Here is a 16,678-nt window from a genome sequence, read left to right as displayed (position 1 = left end):
GCCCCGCGTCGGGCTCTGTGCTGACTGCCAGCTCAGAGCCTGGAGCCTGTTTCAGAGTCTGTGACTCCCTCTCTCTCTGACCCTCCCCTGCTCACGCTGTCTCTCTCTCTCCTAGAAATAAATTTAAAAAAAAAAAATTAAAAAATAAAATATGGGGGCACCTGGGTGGCTCAGTCAGTTAAGCGTCCGACTTCAGCTCAGGTCATCATCACACAGTTTGTGGGTTTGAGCCCCACGTCAGGCTCTGTGCTGACAGCTCAGAGCCTGGAGCTGGCTTCAGATTCTGTGTCTCCCCTTCTCTCTGCCCCTTCCCTGCTCATGCTCTGTCTCTCTCTTTCTAAATAATAAATAAATGTTAAAAAAATTTAAAATATATATATAGTAAATGGTAAACAAGTACTATGAAAAATATGAGGTGTGGGGTGCATGAGTAGCTTAGTCAGGTAAGCATCAAACTCTGGATTTGGGCTCAGGTCCTGATCTTAAGGGGTCATGGGATCGAGCCCTACATCAGGCTCTGCACTGACAGCACCAAGCCTGCTTGGGATTCTCTGTCTGCCTCTTCCGCTTTCCCTCGCTTTTGCACATGTGTGCTCTCTCTCTCTAAATAAATACGGGGGAGGGGGCCCCCTGGGTGGCTCAGTTGATTAAGCATCTGACTTCAGACTTCAGCTCAGGTCATGATCTTGAGGTTCGTGAGTTCAAGCCTCATGTCATGCTCTCCACTGGCTTTCTGCGGGCTCTCCACTATCAGTACAGAGCCTTCTTTGGATACTCTGTCTCCCTGTCTCTCTGTCCCTCCCCTGCTCATGCTCTCTCCCAAATATATAAACAATAAAGTAAACAAACATATTTTTAAAGGTGGGGGGATAGGGATTGTTGGCGGGGAGGAGAGTTGAGTTGTAGTTTTAGGGTTGCCAGGAGAGACTTTCCTGAGAAGCTGACATTCTGGTAAATAACTTGAAGGAAATGAAGGAGTGAGTCATGCAGATAGATACCTGGGGGCAGAATGTTCCAGGTATAGGGATCAGTAAGTGCAAAGATTCCGGAGGTGGCAGCATGCCTCTGTATTTAAGGAGGAACTAAGCCCATATGGCAGGGCTGCAGTCAGCAAGAGGAGTGATAGATTAGCCTGAGAGATGATGTCAGATGCAGATTTTATAGGGCTTGGTGGACTTTGGCTTTTCTCCAAGTGGGGACCCCTAGGTTTTGAGCTAAGGAATGACTTAGTTTAATGGGATTGTAAGGAATAGATTAAAGAAAAGGAAAAGGACAGAAGCAAGATACCATGTTGGGAGGCTATGCAATAGTCAGTTATTTTCCTTTTCTTCTATCCATCCATCTCTATACATTTTCTTTTCTGACGAAAGATGAACAACTAATTTTTTAGGAATGTTCTAAGGTAGATACTTTATAGTACATGAATCTATAGTATTGAATGTCTTCTTTACTAAATAATTACATATGGAACAATCATCAGCAATAAGACGGTGTCTTTAAATTATCTTTTTAATGGTACTGTATTTATGTTTGTTAATCTATTTGCTCTGCCTTGTCTTCCTCTTGACCATGACACAAATGTTTAACCTAGCCACTCTTTGACAGGAGACTACAGAGTTTATCAGCCCAGATGTGCATTCAACCAGTGAATGTAGTCTAATGAGAATTTCGTCACACTTACCTCGCTAATTTCAAAAAGTTCATTAAATGTTGATGAATCACAGGTTGTTTGCTTTCACTTTTTTCCTTAATAAAAACTCTCTTAACATTGACTTTTCTCTAAAAAAAGAATATATGCCTGAAAAACCTTGTGTATGGTTTATGAAATTAACATTAGATTTATGATATGATATTTTATCAGATCTGAGGCATAATTGATTGGTATACTTTATGTACCACTAAGGAAGAAAAAAGATTGCCAATTAAACTGGAATTTGTCATCAGTTATAAGGCATTCCTATTTTAGATGTTTAAATGTGCAAAATGTGCATCTAGAATTGATGAAATATAGCAGATTAGCTTTCAGTGGAAATTTTGTTTTTATGTAGGGGATGATTTCATTTATTGCCTGGCTTTTCCATTACACATCTTAGTTATTAGAAACAGGACTTAAAAAAAAAAACCCTGGTGTGTGTGAAACAAATCTTATTGTCAAACAAAATATTCCTTTTTGTCTCCTTTTCTCTGTAAGCTCAGAAATAGAGAAAAAATTGAGATGTGAAGCTGTTATTTTGAACTTACTATGAAATATAAATTAAAGGAGTTACCGTCTCACCATCAGCATTTTGCTGTGGCCTTATTTATGATTCATGCGCTTTTCCTGAGATCAGTTCTAGAATATACTTGCTAAAAGAATGAAAAAGACAAGTGATAGATTGGATTAATAGCTGTTAAGACCATATGTGAAGGGCTATAAGCTTTCATAAGGCATACAGAAGAATTTCCAGAAGAGTTAGGGAAAAAAGTAGAAATGTAAAAGTAATGGAGGGAATTTCTGGGGATGGTTGTAGTCATGATTACAGGACATGGTAACCTGTGTATCTGCCAAAACTCTTCAAATTATATACCTAAAACCTGCATTTCATTGTGTGTAAGGTATACCTGAAAAGAGAGAATCCAAGAACAAAAGCAGTAAGTACATAATATAAAAATATCTGTTATCAATAAAAGTTACAATTTGAAAAAGCCAAGTGTGCTGTCAGAAAAAAGGAGACAAGTATATTTGATATACAGAGACAAGGAAATGGAAGAAAGAGATAATTGGGAATAACCTTAAATTGAAAGAATAAATAACAGCTATTCAAACGTAGAAATCCTGAAAGGTGTGTTACCAAATTGATAATGCAACAGTTAAAATAAATCTGAAAATTTAAATGTACATATAGATATAAAATCTGGCAACAGTGTTTTATATAATCATTAAAAAGAAAATATTAGCAGTTGAGATGAAGTTTTCACAGATTGTAAAGGCAAATACACCTTGAAAGTCTAGACTAGGGTTCCCAAGTACAATTTTTTTTTTTTAATTTTTTTTTTTTTTAATGTTTTATTTATTTCTAGGAGAGAGAGAGAGACAGCGTGAGCAGGGGAGGGTCAGAGAGAGAGGGAGTCACAGACTGAAACAGGCTCCAGGCTCTGAGCTGGCAGTCAGCACAGAGCCCGACGCGGGGCTCGAACCCACGAACGGCGAGATCATGACCCAAGCGAAAGTCGGACGCTTAACCGACTAAGCCACCCAGGCGCCCCCCAAGTACAATTTTTAAGGCTTTTTCCCTGAAGATTGTTTTGATAAATCTGTGATCGGGCCTGGGGTTCTGCATTTTTAATAAGCACCCACGTTGATGCTTACCAGTTGCATTTGGGAAATGCTTGATGAGGCAGAGAAAACATAAGAAATGGAGAAAAGCCAAGATTATATTCTGAAAATCATAATGATAGACTTATGAGTTTCCTGTGGCTAGTCTAACAAATTACTACAAATCTGATGGCTGAATATAACAGAAATGTATTCTCTCACAGTTCTGTAGTACAGAAATCCAAAAACAGGATCAGTGAGCTGAAATCAAGGTGTCAGCAGGGCCACACTCCCTGGGATTCTGGGGAAGAATTTGTTACTTGTCCCTCTGGTTTCTGATGGCTGCCAGCAAACCTTGGCTTGTGGTTGGATCACTCTAATGTCTGCATCCATAGTCCTGTTGCCCTCCCTTTTGTCTGTCTAATCTCCTTCCACCTCTTCTAAGGATACCTGTAACTGCATTTAAGACCCACTTGGATAATCCAGGATAATCTCCCCATCTCAGGATCCTTAATTTAATCACACCTCCAGAGCCCTTTTTTTGCTGTGTAAAGTAACGTCCACAGGTTCCAGATACTTGGCTGTGGATGTTCTATGGGGAGCCATTATTCAGTCTACCACAATAAACACCTTAAAAGTGTCCTGATTGTGAGTAAAGAGAAAAAAGGAAACGTTTTTTTTTCTTTTAATGCTTATTTATTTATTTGAGAGAGAAACCCCACGCAGGCTTCACACTGTCAGCACAGAACCCATTGTGGGGCTCAGTACCACAAACCACAAAATCATGACCCGAGCAGAAATCGAGGCACTTGACTGACTAAGCCACCCAGGTCTCCCTCAAGGCAACTTTTAATTTCATTTCTTTTATCAGACAATGGGCTACATGTAGCATTGAGTACAATTACAAATTTTTAAACATTTTAAAATAATGTATGTAAGTTTATAGTATAAACTTTAAAAACTTTATACGATAGGGGCGCCTGGGTGGCTTAGTCAGTTAAGTGTCCGACTTTCGCTTAGGTCATGATCTCGCGGTTCGTGGGTTTGAGCCCCGCGTTGGGCTCTGTGCTGACTGCCAGCTCAGAGCCTGGAGCCTGTTTCAGTCTGTGACTCCCTCTCTCTCTGACCCTCCCCTGCTCACACTGTTTCTCTCTCTCTCTCTCAGAAACAAAACATTAATAAAATAAAATAAAACAATTTGAAATGCTAATGACTACATTAGATTCCTAAAGTAAGACCTGGGTTTTACAACTACAGTATTTGAAGCAGGCTAGGTGGCTAATTAGACCTTAAATATTTCCTGTCTTTGCACCTGGCTAAGAATTTATTTTCATCTTTCAGTGTGTTTGATTTTTTTATAGGTCTCCAAATTAGTCAAACATTTTAGAATGTATATTTGCTTAAAGGGGAAGAAAATAGATGAAATTTAAGAATTATCAACAGAATTATGGCTAAGAATTATAAATAGAGGGGTGCCTGGCTGCCTCAGTGAGAGCATGTGACTCTTGATCTTGGAATTGTGAGGTTGAGCCCCATGTTGGTGATAGTGTTTACTTTTTTAAAAAAACAGGGGTGCCTGGGTGGCTCAGTCGGTTAAGATTTTAGTTCAGGTCATGATCTCACAGTTCATGAGGTCAAGCCCTGTGTCAGGCTCCTCCCCCACTCAAGTGCACACGGGCTCTCAAAATAAATAAACTTAAGAATTATAAGTAGAGGGGCGCCTGGGTGGCTTAGTCGGTTAAGCGTCTGACTTTCGCTTAGGTCATGATCTCACAGTTCGTAGGTTCGAGCCCCGCGTTGGGCTCTGTGCTGACTTTCAGCTCAGAGCCTGGAGCCTGTTTCGGAGTCTGTGACTCCTTCTCTCTCTGACCCTCTCCTGCTCACGCTGTCTCTCTCTCTCTCTCCTAGAAATAAATAAAACACAAAAAAAAATTAAAAAAGAATTGTAAGTAGAGAGGTCTTCTCATAGACAAGTAAATGGAAGCACTAAATAGAGAACATAGTCAATCACTTTAATATATTAAACTTGTAGAGTAAAATGTGAGATTTAATTCCTGTCACGGGAGGTAGTTATTGAGTATTATGTTGCCATTTTTTTAGCACTACAAATATGTTATATGTAATATATTTAACTATATTTAATAGTTTCATTGTAAATTCCTGAACTGAAATAAGCAATAGAGTTAAAATTATTAGCCTTTTCATTATTTTTCTTGTTCTTAAAGGTAGATACTTTCCTTAACTTTAGAACATTTGAACTTTAATGGACCATCTTCTTGGAAAATAGCTTTTTTTTATGTATTTATTTCTTTCAAACAAAAGGTCTTGCATATTTATTACTGAATCACCTTACTGGCATAGAAGCATAGTAAGAGAAATCATTTTCCTAGTAAAACATGTCTATTGTTGAGTTGGTAGTGATGTTTACAGAGTGATAGAATACAAATATGTGACCTTAATGCAGCCTAAGTATGTTGCCATCTCATGTGCTATCCCTTCTAGGCCAGCTTGGTTCTTCTCCAGGGCCTCCTTGGAGTTGTACCTGATTTTATTACATTTTCATCCTAGTTCACTGGGGAATGGAACGGTTCTGCTTTTGTTTCTTGGCCATGTTTCAAGCATGATTCTGAAAGTCTTGTGAGAAGACCCAAATCAGAGTATATTAATGTGCAGAGATGGGATTCAGATCCAGGTCATCCAAACTGTGAGGCAAGGGTATCCTCCAGACTTCCCTGCTGCCACCCATCGTGAAGAACAGTTAACTTCATGCACCACAATGGCAGAGAAGAGGAAAGAGAAAATGCTTTACTTTTTAAGTGAAGTTATAATGAATAATGGTTAGCACATTGACTCATACAAAGCCTAGTTGAATAGTATAGAATGAAAATTGATTAAGGTAATAACATACCCAAAGAACCTGCGCTCCAAAACATATATGTAGTTTAAATGAACTTGAGTACATTTTAGATTTAAGATTTTTTTATTTTTGTTTTGTTTTGCTTTTGCATTATCTTAATGTCTGAAAAAGAGTGAGATTCTATAAACGCCCACAGAATTTTCACTAAGGTATTATCTTTTTCTAGCTTAAAGCAATAAATGTAGATCTTCAAAATGATGCTGCTCTGCAAGTGGACATTTCTGATGCTCTGAGTGAGAGAGATAAAGTAAAATTCACTGTTCACACAAAGGTAAATGTGATTTTGTACTTGTGCTATTTTTAACTATCGTGCAGATGTTAATATGTGACAGTATAGTGACTGGAACTTTGGTTTTGAACATTTTTAAAAACATTTTTAAGTTTATTTATTTATTTAGAGAGAGGGCACTCCTGAGTGAGGGAGGGGCAGAGAAAGAGGGAGAGAGAGAATCCCAAGCAGGCTTCGTGCATGCAGGGCTCCATCCCACAAATTGTGAGATCATGACCTGAGCCAAAACCAAGAGTTGGACACTTAACCAACTGAGCCATCCAGGTGCCCCAGGGAAATGTATTTTTTATTTTAATGCACTCTTTAAAGATTAACATTTAAGAACTAATCACAAAACCTAGGTGTAATGCAAACTTCATTTTCTCTAGACTTCTATTAATATCTTTCATCATTCTTGTTTTCTTATTTCAGTTAATTACTGTCTTAAAATTATTTTCTTCTTAGATTTCAGTTCTCAGGCATATTTTCAGATTGTAGATCTATTTTCCTTTGAGTAGTTGAGTTTGATATATATTAATAAGATAACTTTTAAGTAATGGTAGCAGTAGAATATAAGAGGCTATCAACTTCTTTTCTCAAAGATCCCAGAGAAATTTGTCTGGTGTCTCAGAGTTTTCATAATCGAGTTTAAAAGTACTGATAATCTGGGGCGCCCGAGTGGCTCAGTCAGTTGAGAATCCAACTTCGGCTCAGGTCATTATGTCACAGTTCGTGGATTTAAGCCCTGTGTCGGGCTCTGTGCTGACAGCTCAGAGCCTGGAGCCTGCTTCAGATTCTGTGTGTCCCTCTCTCTTTGCCCCTCCCCTGCTCAAGATCTGTCTCTCTCTGTCTCTCAAAAATAAATAAATGTTAAAAACAAAACAAAACAAAATTTCAAAGTGCTGATAATCATATGAGATTAACTTACAAAAATAAGATAAAAATGTTTATTAAAAGCCTTTTAGTGTAATTTTGATTTTTATTCAAGAGAATCTCTGTCTTTGCAGAGTTCATTGCCAAATTTTAAACAAAATGAGTTTTCTGTTGTTCGACAACATGAGGAATTTATCTGGCTTCATGATTCCTTCGTCGAAAATGAAGACTATGCGGGTTATATTGTGAGTATTGGGGTTCTGTTTTCTTTTTTTATTTTTTCTAAGTCAAAGGAGGAAAAAAATATTATTATTTTTTACAGATAGTTTATTGTCAACTTGGTTTCCATATAACACCCAGTGCTCATCCCCACAAGTGCCCTCCTCCATGCCCATCTCTCCCCTCCCCCCTCCACACCCATCAGTCCTCAGTTTGTTCTCATGGGGTTCCATTTTCATGCCATTTTCTAGGAGTTTTTTAGGTACTTTATTGTGTGTTAAATTCTTATTGAACTGGTGTAATGTTTTAAAATTGCCAGTTACAAAACACAATGGACTATCACCTTTTATCTTGAATTGCCTAGTTTGAGAGTGTGGACCTATAGCTATGTTATGCTCCTTCATTTAAATTTATTTATTTACTTATTTATGTTTTATTTATTTCTGAGAGAGAGAGACAGAGACAGCGTGAGCAAGGAAGGGTCAGAGAGAGAGGGAGACACAGAATCTGAAGAAGGCTCCGGGCTCTGAATTGCTGTCAGCACAGAGGCCGACACAGGGCTCAAACCCACCAACCGTGAGATCATGACCTGAACCCAAGTCGGATGCTTAACCAACTGAGCCACCCAGGCGCCTGCTCCTTCATTTAAATTTAAATTCTTATTGTTTACTGGAAGTGAAATGGGTTTTTCCTAGGGATTAATTAAGGGGAGGTTACAAACCATAATGGTTTTAAACACTTAGGAAGACAAATACTTAAGAGTTTTTTTAAGGAAGGTACCTTAAGAAGTTCTCTAAACTAAGTATGCACTAGATGGGGCGCCGGGTGGCTCAGCCAGTTAAACGTCCGACTTCGGCTCAGGTCATGATCTCACCGTTTGTGGGTTCCAGCCCCGTGTCGGACTCTGTGCTGACAGCTCAGAGCCTGGAGCCTGCTTTGGATTCTGTGTCTCCCTTTCTCTCTGACCCTCCCCTGCTTACGCTGTCTCTCTCTCTCTCACAAATAAATAAAAACATAAAAAAAAAGTATGCACCAGATGTTGTGCCTCAGCCATTGTCCAGACTCAGATTCCTGAAATTTAGTTTCATTTTATATTCTTGAAATTATCCTGACTTGATTCTTTCTCCATCCTTGTGGCTACTCCTTCTCTGTCATTTGCTTTTTGTTTGTGTAAGTCAAAATTTGGTTGACAACTGGCCGTACATATTTTTTCTTTATTTCTTAAAAAAATTACCAGTTTATGTAAGGGATACAACTCAGAAATAGCCAAAAGGAAGAGATGCATAGGACAAGGTACGGGGAGGGGGGTTGGGGCAGAACTTGCATGGCCTCTCTAGGTGTACCACCTTCCACCTTCACAGTGTGTACACCAAACTGGAAATTCCTTCTTCTTTTCCCATCTTATTTCCACCTTTTCTTCCTCATCTTGTCTAATGGCATTTTCTTACTACAACCTCCTTCTATAGACTAAACACTCCCCAAAGACCAAGACCATCTTTGCTTGTTTTTTTAAGAATTTTTTATTGTACTATATGTTAACTAATGTGGATGTAAAGTTTGAAAAATAGTTAAAATGATAATTAAAAAATAAAGAATTACATGTAAAAAAATTTTTTATTATTTTAGCTAGCAGGAATGGGGAAGAGGGACAGAGAGAGAGAGAGACAGAATCTTAAACAGGGTCTATGTTCAGCACAGAGCCTGACACAGGGCTTGACCCCATCACACTGGGATCATGACCTGAGCCAAAATCAAGAGCCTGATGCTCAACCAACCGAGTCACTCAGGCATGCCAGGATTTTATTTATTTATTTATTTACTTACTTACTAACTTATATTTTGGAGAGAGCGCAGGTGGGGGAGGGGCAGGGAGAGAGGGACAGAGGAATTGAAGCAGGCTCTGTGCTGACAGGGTGACAGCAGTGAGTCCGATTTGGGGCTCAAACTCATGAACCTTGAGATCCTGATCTGAGCCAAATTTGGACACTCAAGCAACTAAGCCACCCAGGTGCCCCTCTTTATTTATTTTTAGTGTTTATTTATTTTGAGAGAGAGAGAACATATGCACGAGAAGGGGAAGGGCAGGGAGAGAAGAATCTTAAGCCAGCTTCATGCTCAGGAGCCCAACGAGGGGCTCAGTCTCACAGCTGCAAGATCACAATCTGAGCCAGTATCAAGAGTCAGATACTTGACTGAGCCAGCCAGGCCCACTCCCTCCAAGATTTTATTTTTAAGTGATCTCTATACCCAGCATGGGGCTTAAACTCACAACCCCAAGATTGAGAGTCGCATACTCTACCAACTGAGTCAGCCAGGCACCCCAAGACCATGTCTTATTTATCTTTATATGCACATTGTTCAGCATCAAGCCTGGTGCATAGTAGATGTGAGTGTGTGCTCAGCTGTACTTGATGGCTTCCTTCCCTATTCCTTTCCTCAAGCATAACCCTTTTCTTGTATTCATTCTTTAACTTTTCCCCTACTTTTCTTTCTCTTCTAGCTTTCTTTGCTTCCCATAATTTTCCCTTCACAATTCTTATTTGTAAGCCATTCCTTTTAAGATAAACTTTTTTTGGGCCGCCTGGGTGGCTCAGTTGGTTAAACGTCTGACTTCAGCTCAGGTCATGGTCTCACGGTTCGTGGGTTTGAGCCCCTCATCGGGCTCTGTGCTGACAGCTAGCTCAGAGCCTGGAGCCTGTCTTCAGATTCTGGGACTCCCTCTCTCTCTGACTCTCCCCTGCTCACGCTGTCTCTCTCTCTCTCTCAAAAATAAATAAAACATTAAAAAAATTAATTCTTTAAAAAAAAAAAGATAAACTTTTGTTCTTCTATCGTTCCCTTGAAAGATATGTCTCTTCTAGATCTTATATTTTTACTTAAGATAAGTACTTACTGGGGCGCCTGGGTGGCTTAGTTGGTTAAGCGTCCGACTTTCGCTTAGGTCATGATCTCGCAGTTCGTGGGTTCGAGCCCCGCGTCGGGCTCTGTGCTGACTGCCAGCTCAGAGCCTGGAGCCTGTTTCAGTCTGTGACTCCCTCTCTCTCTGACCCTCCCCTGCTCACACTGTCTCTCTCTCTCTCTCCTAGAAATAAATAAAAAACATTAAAAAAAAAAATTTACTTATGCCCTTATTGTGAGTGAATTGAATAGAATGAGGTTAGTCATTAATCTCTGTCTTGTTCTCTTGGTTTTAAGTCCGTGCTCTATGTTTCTGGTACACTCCTCCAATTCAAGAACCCATTTTAACATCCCTTGCTGGATTGTACTATTGGCATCCATGAATTTAAGAAACATGGAATAGCATAAAGCTACTATGAATTCATTAATTTAAATATATATATTTGTATTTGATCAAACCTTTTACATACTTCTGAAAATTGGTATGCATATTCACTTAGCATATAGTCAGAGCTTAATGTGTTTATACATTTGAGGACTTTAAGTTGCCATGTAGGAATCTGCAGATTAAAGGTTGGGAGCTACTGTTCTAATCCTAGAAAATAGTACTCTGCCGTATTTCTTCCTTGGTGCAAAGGACCTTATCAAATTTTCTAACCTGAATTGGGATGTTCCTGGTGCCATGTTCCTTCAGGATATCTTTAGCTCTCCCAGACAGTCTTTTATGGTGGCAGTAGTACAGCTGCTGTGAAAAATAAAACAGTCTTTAAAATTAGTGATTTGGTTTTCTTACAGATCCCACCAGCACCACCAAGACCTGATTTTGATGCTTCAAGGGAAAAACTACAGAAGCTTGGAGAAGGAGAAGGGTCCATGACAAAAGAAGAATTCACAAAGATGAAACAGGAACTGGAAGCGTATGTGATTTTTGTTGTTGCTTTTGTTAATTGTGCTTGTTTTAATGCCTTTTTTCTGTGCTCTCTGATATCCCATCCTTTTAATCATTTCACCACAGTGACCCTTTCCTAAAAATGCAGGTTTAAGTCAAACAACCAGTTTTAATGATCATGATCAGAGCCTACAGGAAAATTATAGAATAATTGTCTGCATTGTAAAATTCTTTAAATTAATGTTTTAAATAGACTCTGAAAATTGAAAATGGAGGATTCAAAACTTTATTTAAACATAGTAGAAAGGGAAATAAGACTTTTTGAAGCAGAATATAAGTTATTTTGGTTTTTATCTATAAGGCCTTAGTCATTGCCAACCTGGTTTTCTTTTTTTAATATGTGCATACTACCCAAACTTCTGTTTTCTAGTTCTCATAAAAACATGCACTGAGCAACTCTGCACATATTCTATTTTCTTTTTAAAAAAGACTGTGTGTGTTTGTGTGTGTGTGTGCGCGTGCGCACATGTGTGGCTGTCTGGTTGGCTATATCTGTGTGTTTAATTTTTTTAATTAAAAAATTTAATTTTCTTTTCTTTCTTTCTGCCTATGACTTCTGGCCAAGGGGAAAAGAATAGGAGCAAAGTAACAAGAGAATAGTGTTAAAATGTTTTTAATTAAATGATTATTAGTTTCACATACACTAGAAATGTATTAAATCTTTGAAAAAACTGGAATAACTTCTATTTTGTGTTTAACATATTTGCTGAAAATACAGAATCTTTCCCTTATTAGACATTTGAAGTAATTTTAGCTTTACAGTATATTGTTTTCTGTATTTTGAGAGCTGTACACGGAAACACTTTCCCTTGTATCATCATCATTTCCATCACTCTTTTTCTGATCATTTCTCCTCTTCATGCATTTCCTTTTCTCCTCTTCCACTTCGTGTCAGTTTTTAAGCATATATCCACCTGGCTACTAGACTCCTCTTCAGAATGCTAAACTCGTTTGACAAGATAAATTAGCAAAGTAGATCTTTTTTGTCAAAATGTAAGGTGACAGATATTTTAAGATTTCTGTCCATGCTGGGTGCAAGCAATAGTCTGAGAGCAGACAGAGATACATACTTTTATAGTTATAAGACTGAAAACTGGAAATTAGCAGAGCACATTAATATTAAAGAATCTGTGGTTTTCCAGTGGCCCTGATCATGATTCTTTTGTGGTCTGGTTAGGGGTTGGATAACAGAGAACCTTGGGTTTATTCTACTGCTACCTCCATCCTCTGCATCCTTCTTTTTTGTCTTCACTGAATGACTACCCTCACAGAGATCAAACTTCTCCCAACATTGGTCCTGCTGGTTTGCTGGTATGTAAAATTTATCCTCCTTGCACGTAGTTGAAGCAAGAATATTGGGCCTTTTCCTTGAGTGTTTCTTTTTTCAAACTGACATATATTACTATATGATCACTGTGATTTACTGAGGATATTAAAATATTTTAAACACAAGTTTCCAATGTAATGACAAAAATTAGGCTCTCTGTGGTGTGCTTTTTTCTTGTGTGTTTGGATCATTAGATGAAAATAATTATTAATGTCGAAAATATGCTTACTGAAGTTTGTTTAGATTTTTTTTCTTTGTACAGAGGTATTCAAAAGTAGTAATTATCTCGAACTTGAGCCATAAAGATTGTATCAAATAATTTGTAGTTGTACTTTCTCTGGAGCCGAAAACAAACACCCCTGTGGTTACCTTTAACATCAACTTGGATAGGAAGAAAGGTTCATAAAACTTAAAACTATTAACATTTAAATATAATAAATATTATTAACTAGCATGAAGTCTTTTCAGAGCTGGATTTTATACATTTTATTAACAGTTCAACTAAAACCTTTGTTTACATGGATTATATCTTTGTATCTTTAATTTTGCATTTAGAATAATTTAGAGTATTTGTTGAAAACTGTTGCAGGTGATTTTCTAGTTGATGCAGTGTTTTACCTTTGATTTTGTGTATTGTTTCTAGTGAATATTTGGCAATATTCAAGAAGACTGTTGCAATGCATGAAGTGTTTCTATGTCGTGTGGCAGCACATCCTATTTTGAGAAAAGATTTAAATTTCCATGTCTTCTTGGAATATAATCAAGATGTGAGTATTGATTAAAGCAGTAATCAAGGTTTATTTTTAGAGTCACTGGAAAAGGCAGGGAGTAGTTAGAAAAGACCCTTTTTTTTGTAATGTTCTTGTTTTTCAAGCCAGTGTAAAATGATATTTTATTTAGTGGTAATAGGGTATTTCAATACAACTTGAGAAGAAATGAAGAAATGAGGCTAAATCATGTTACTACATGGGACGTTGATTTTCATCCTGAATTGTGAACCTCTTAAGAAATAGGGTTGTCAGTTTGATTGTTTCTTAAATTTGAGTTTGAAGTCTCGTGAAATTCCAGGGAGGTACTTGAGCTAAAGAATTCTAGATTACTTTTGGGTTAATCATTGCCTTTTGATCTGTTTAACTGACCTTTTTCAGTGCCAGTTGCTCCTAATCTTCCTCCTTCCCTGCCTGAAAGCTCTGTTACAGTGCAAATGGAAAAACTGATGCGATTGAGCCTTAAGGATTTCTTCATTCATAGTAGTACTGGCAAAAAAAATTTTAATGGATAGGTGATACAGATATTGGGATTTATATTTGAGTGACAAGATTAACTCATAATTTTAGCAGAAAACAAATGTAGCATAGTACTTATTTGCTTACAAGTCAACATCAAGGTCAAAGAATTTTATGTATATAAGTTTGCTCTTCTGGTTTGGTTTTAGTAGACATGACAATAAAGTGTCTTAAATCTAGTAGTAGAGAGAACACATTTTTTTAAAGGGTATGAAGTAATTCAAGATCCCAGAAATAACATTTTAAGCCTGGGTACTTTCACAAATGTAAACATAGTATTTGATACTGGCATATGGTTGTTTACAATTAGGAATTGTAAAAAATGCTAGCTTATATCATGAATTATAAGAAGCTGAAAATAACTCATGACTGGGTTGCCAAAGAACACATGATGAATGCTGTCATCACTTTTGTACTTTTATTCGTTTGTTTTTGCTTAACCTTATTCATGGCCTTGGCCAAAACTTTAATAATAATTGGTAGAGCAGCATAGGCATACAGTGAGGCATGGTATTATCAGTGCAAGGCCACTTTAGCTAGAGGAGCCTCATGCTCCATGTACTCTGTCCCATTGCCAAATCCCTAAGAACTATCTGAAATAACATATCTGTATTTAAAATTTTTTTAATGTTTTTTTATTTATTTCTGAGAGAAAGAGAGAGAGAGACAGCCAGCGTGAGCAGGGGAGGGTCAGAGAGAGAAGGAGAGACAGAATCCAAAGCAGGCTCCAGGCTCCGAGCTAGCTGTCAGCACAGAGCCTGACGCGGGGCTTGAACCCACGAACCGTAAGATCATGACCTGAGCCGAAGTCGGATGCTCAGCCGACTGAGCCACCCAGGCTCCCCTATATATCTGTATTTTAAAGTTTTGTGTATTTATTATCTGTCTCCCTCTACTAAAATGTAACCTCTCTGAAAATAAGGCTTTAATTTTTTACCATTGTATCCTCACTGCTTTAGAATAGTGGCTGACAATTAAGATGTAAAATAAGTATTTGTTAAAATGATAAGTGAAAGATTATTGAAGGTTTTTCAGTTGGGTGGTAGGTTTTTTAACTTTTTTTTTTTACCTTTACTGGTTTTTTTTTTTTTCCCCCTTTTTTTAATTTAAATTTTATAGTTAACATACAGTGCAGTATTGGGTTCAGGAGTAGAATTCAGTGATTCATCACTCACATACAACACCCAAAGCTCATCCCAGCAAGTGCCCTCCTTAGTATACCCATCACCCTTCTAGCCCATCTCCCATCCACCTCCCTTTTTCAACCCATAGTTTGTTCTCTATCATTAAGAGTCTCTTGTGGTTTGTTTCCATCTCTTCTTTCCCACCTCTTCCCATATGTTCATCTGTTTTGTTTCTTACATTCCACATAGAAATGAAATCATAAGGGATTTGTCTTTCTCTGGTTGACTTATTTCACTAAATATATTCTAGCTCCATCCGCATCATTGCAAATTGCCAGATTTTATTTCTTTTTGATGGCTGAGTAATATTCCATTGTATATATGTACCACATCTTCTTTATCCATTCATCAGTTGATGGACATTTGGGCTCTCTCCATAGTTTGGCTATTTTCAGTAATACTATAAACATTGGGGTGCATGTACCCCTTCAAATCTTTTTTTTTTGTGTTTTTGTATCCTTTGGGTAAATACCTAATAGTGCCATTGCTGGATTATAGGGTAGTTCTGTTTTTAGTTTCTTGAGGGACTGTTCTGCTGAGTGGCTGCACCAGTTTGCATTCCTACCAACAGTGCAAGAGAGTTCCCCTTTCTCTGCATCCTTGCCAACACTTGCGGTTTCTTGTATTGTTAATTTTAGCCATTCTGACAGGTGTGAAGTAGTATCTCATCATGGTTTTGATTTGTATTTCCCTGATGATGAGTGATGGTGAGCATCCTTTATATGTCTCTAAGGCATCTGGATGTCTTCTTTGGAAAAGTCTGTTCATGTCTTTCCATTTCTTCTCTGGATTATTTGTTTTTTGGGTGTTGAGTTTGGTAAGTTCTTTATGGATTATGGATACTAAGCCTGTATCTGATATGTCATTTGCAGATAACCTTCTCCCATCCTGTAGGTTGCCTTTTAGTTTTGTTGGTTGTTTCCTTTGCTTTGCAGGAGCCTTTTAATTATTGTTAAAAGAGAGAGAGAAAACGCAAACAGGGAAGGGGCAGAGAGAGAAGGGGAGAGCAAATCCCAAGCAGGCTCCACACTCAGTTTAGAGCCCCATGCAGGGCTCGATCTGACCATGAGGTTAGGACCCGAGCTGAAATCAAGAGTCCGACACTTAACCAACTGAGCCATGTAGGTCCCTCAGAAGCTTTTTATTTAATGAATTCCCAACACTTCATGTTTGCTTTTGTTTCACTTGCTTTGGCGATGTGTCTAGTAAGAAGTTGCCCTGGCCACGGTCACAGAGGTTGCTGCCTGTGTTCTCTTCTAGGATTTTAAAGGTTTCTTATCACACGTTTAGGTCTTTCATCTGTTTTGAATTTATTTTTGTGTTTGGTGTAAGAAAGTGGTCCAGTTTCATTCTTCTGCATGTGGCTGTCCAGTTTTTGCAACACCATTTGTTGAAGAGATTGCCTTTTTTTCCATTGGATTTCTTTCCTGCTTTGTCGAAGATTAGTTGACCATATAGTTGT

The 16,678-nt window shown here is 38.0% G+C and overlaps 1 protein-coding gene across 1 annotated transcript in view; it reads left to right on the top strand.

Annotated features, from left to right (window-relative positions):
- SNX6 (sorting nexin 6) overlaps positions 1-16,678 on the top strand; it is a gene marked incomplete at its 3' end in the record, with an annotated part of 52,505 nt that overhangs the window by 10,690 nt on the left and 25,137 nt on the right. Inside the window, exons 3-6 of the mRNA XM_039256978.1 lie at positions 6,379-6,483; positions 7,488-7,598; positions 11,266-11,387; positions 13,390-13,513. Of these exons, the coding sequence (XP_039112909.1) occupies positions 6,379-6,483; positions 7,488-7,598; positions 11,266-11,387; positions 13,390-13,513 (462 nt within the window). The remainder of the gene's footprint in view (positions 1-6,378; positions 6,484-7,487; positions 7,599-11,265; positions 11,388-13,389; positions 13,514-16,678) is intronic.

This window comes from Hyaena hyaena, unplaced genomic scaffold (assembly GCF_003009895.1).
Source record: "Hyaena hyaena isolate Hyena2069 unplaced genomic scaffold, ASM300989v1 scaffold_599, whole genome shotgun sequence".
NCBI classification, from domain to species: Eukaryota; Metazoa; Chordata; class Mammalia; order Carnivora; family Hyaenidae; genus Hyaena; species Hyaena hyaena.
Note: the sequence above shows the minus strand (reverse complement) of the source record. Positions and strands in the feature narration are given on the sequence as shown.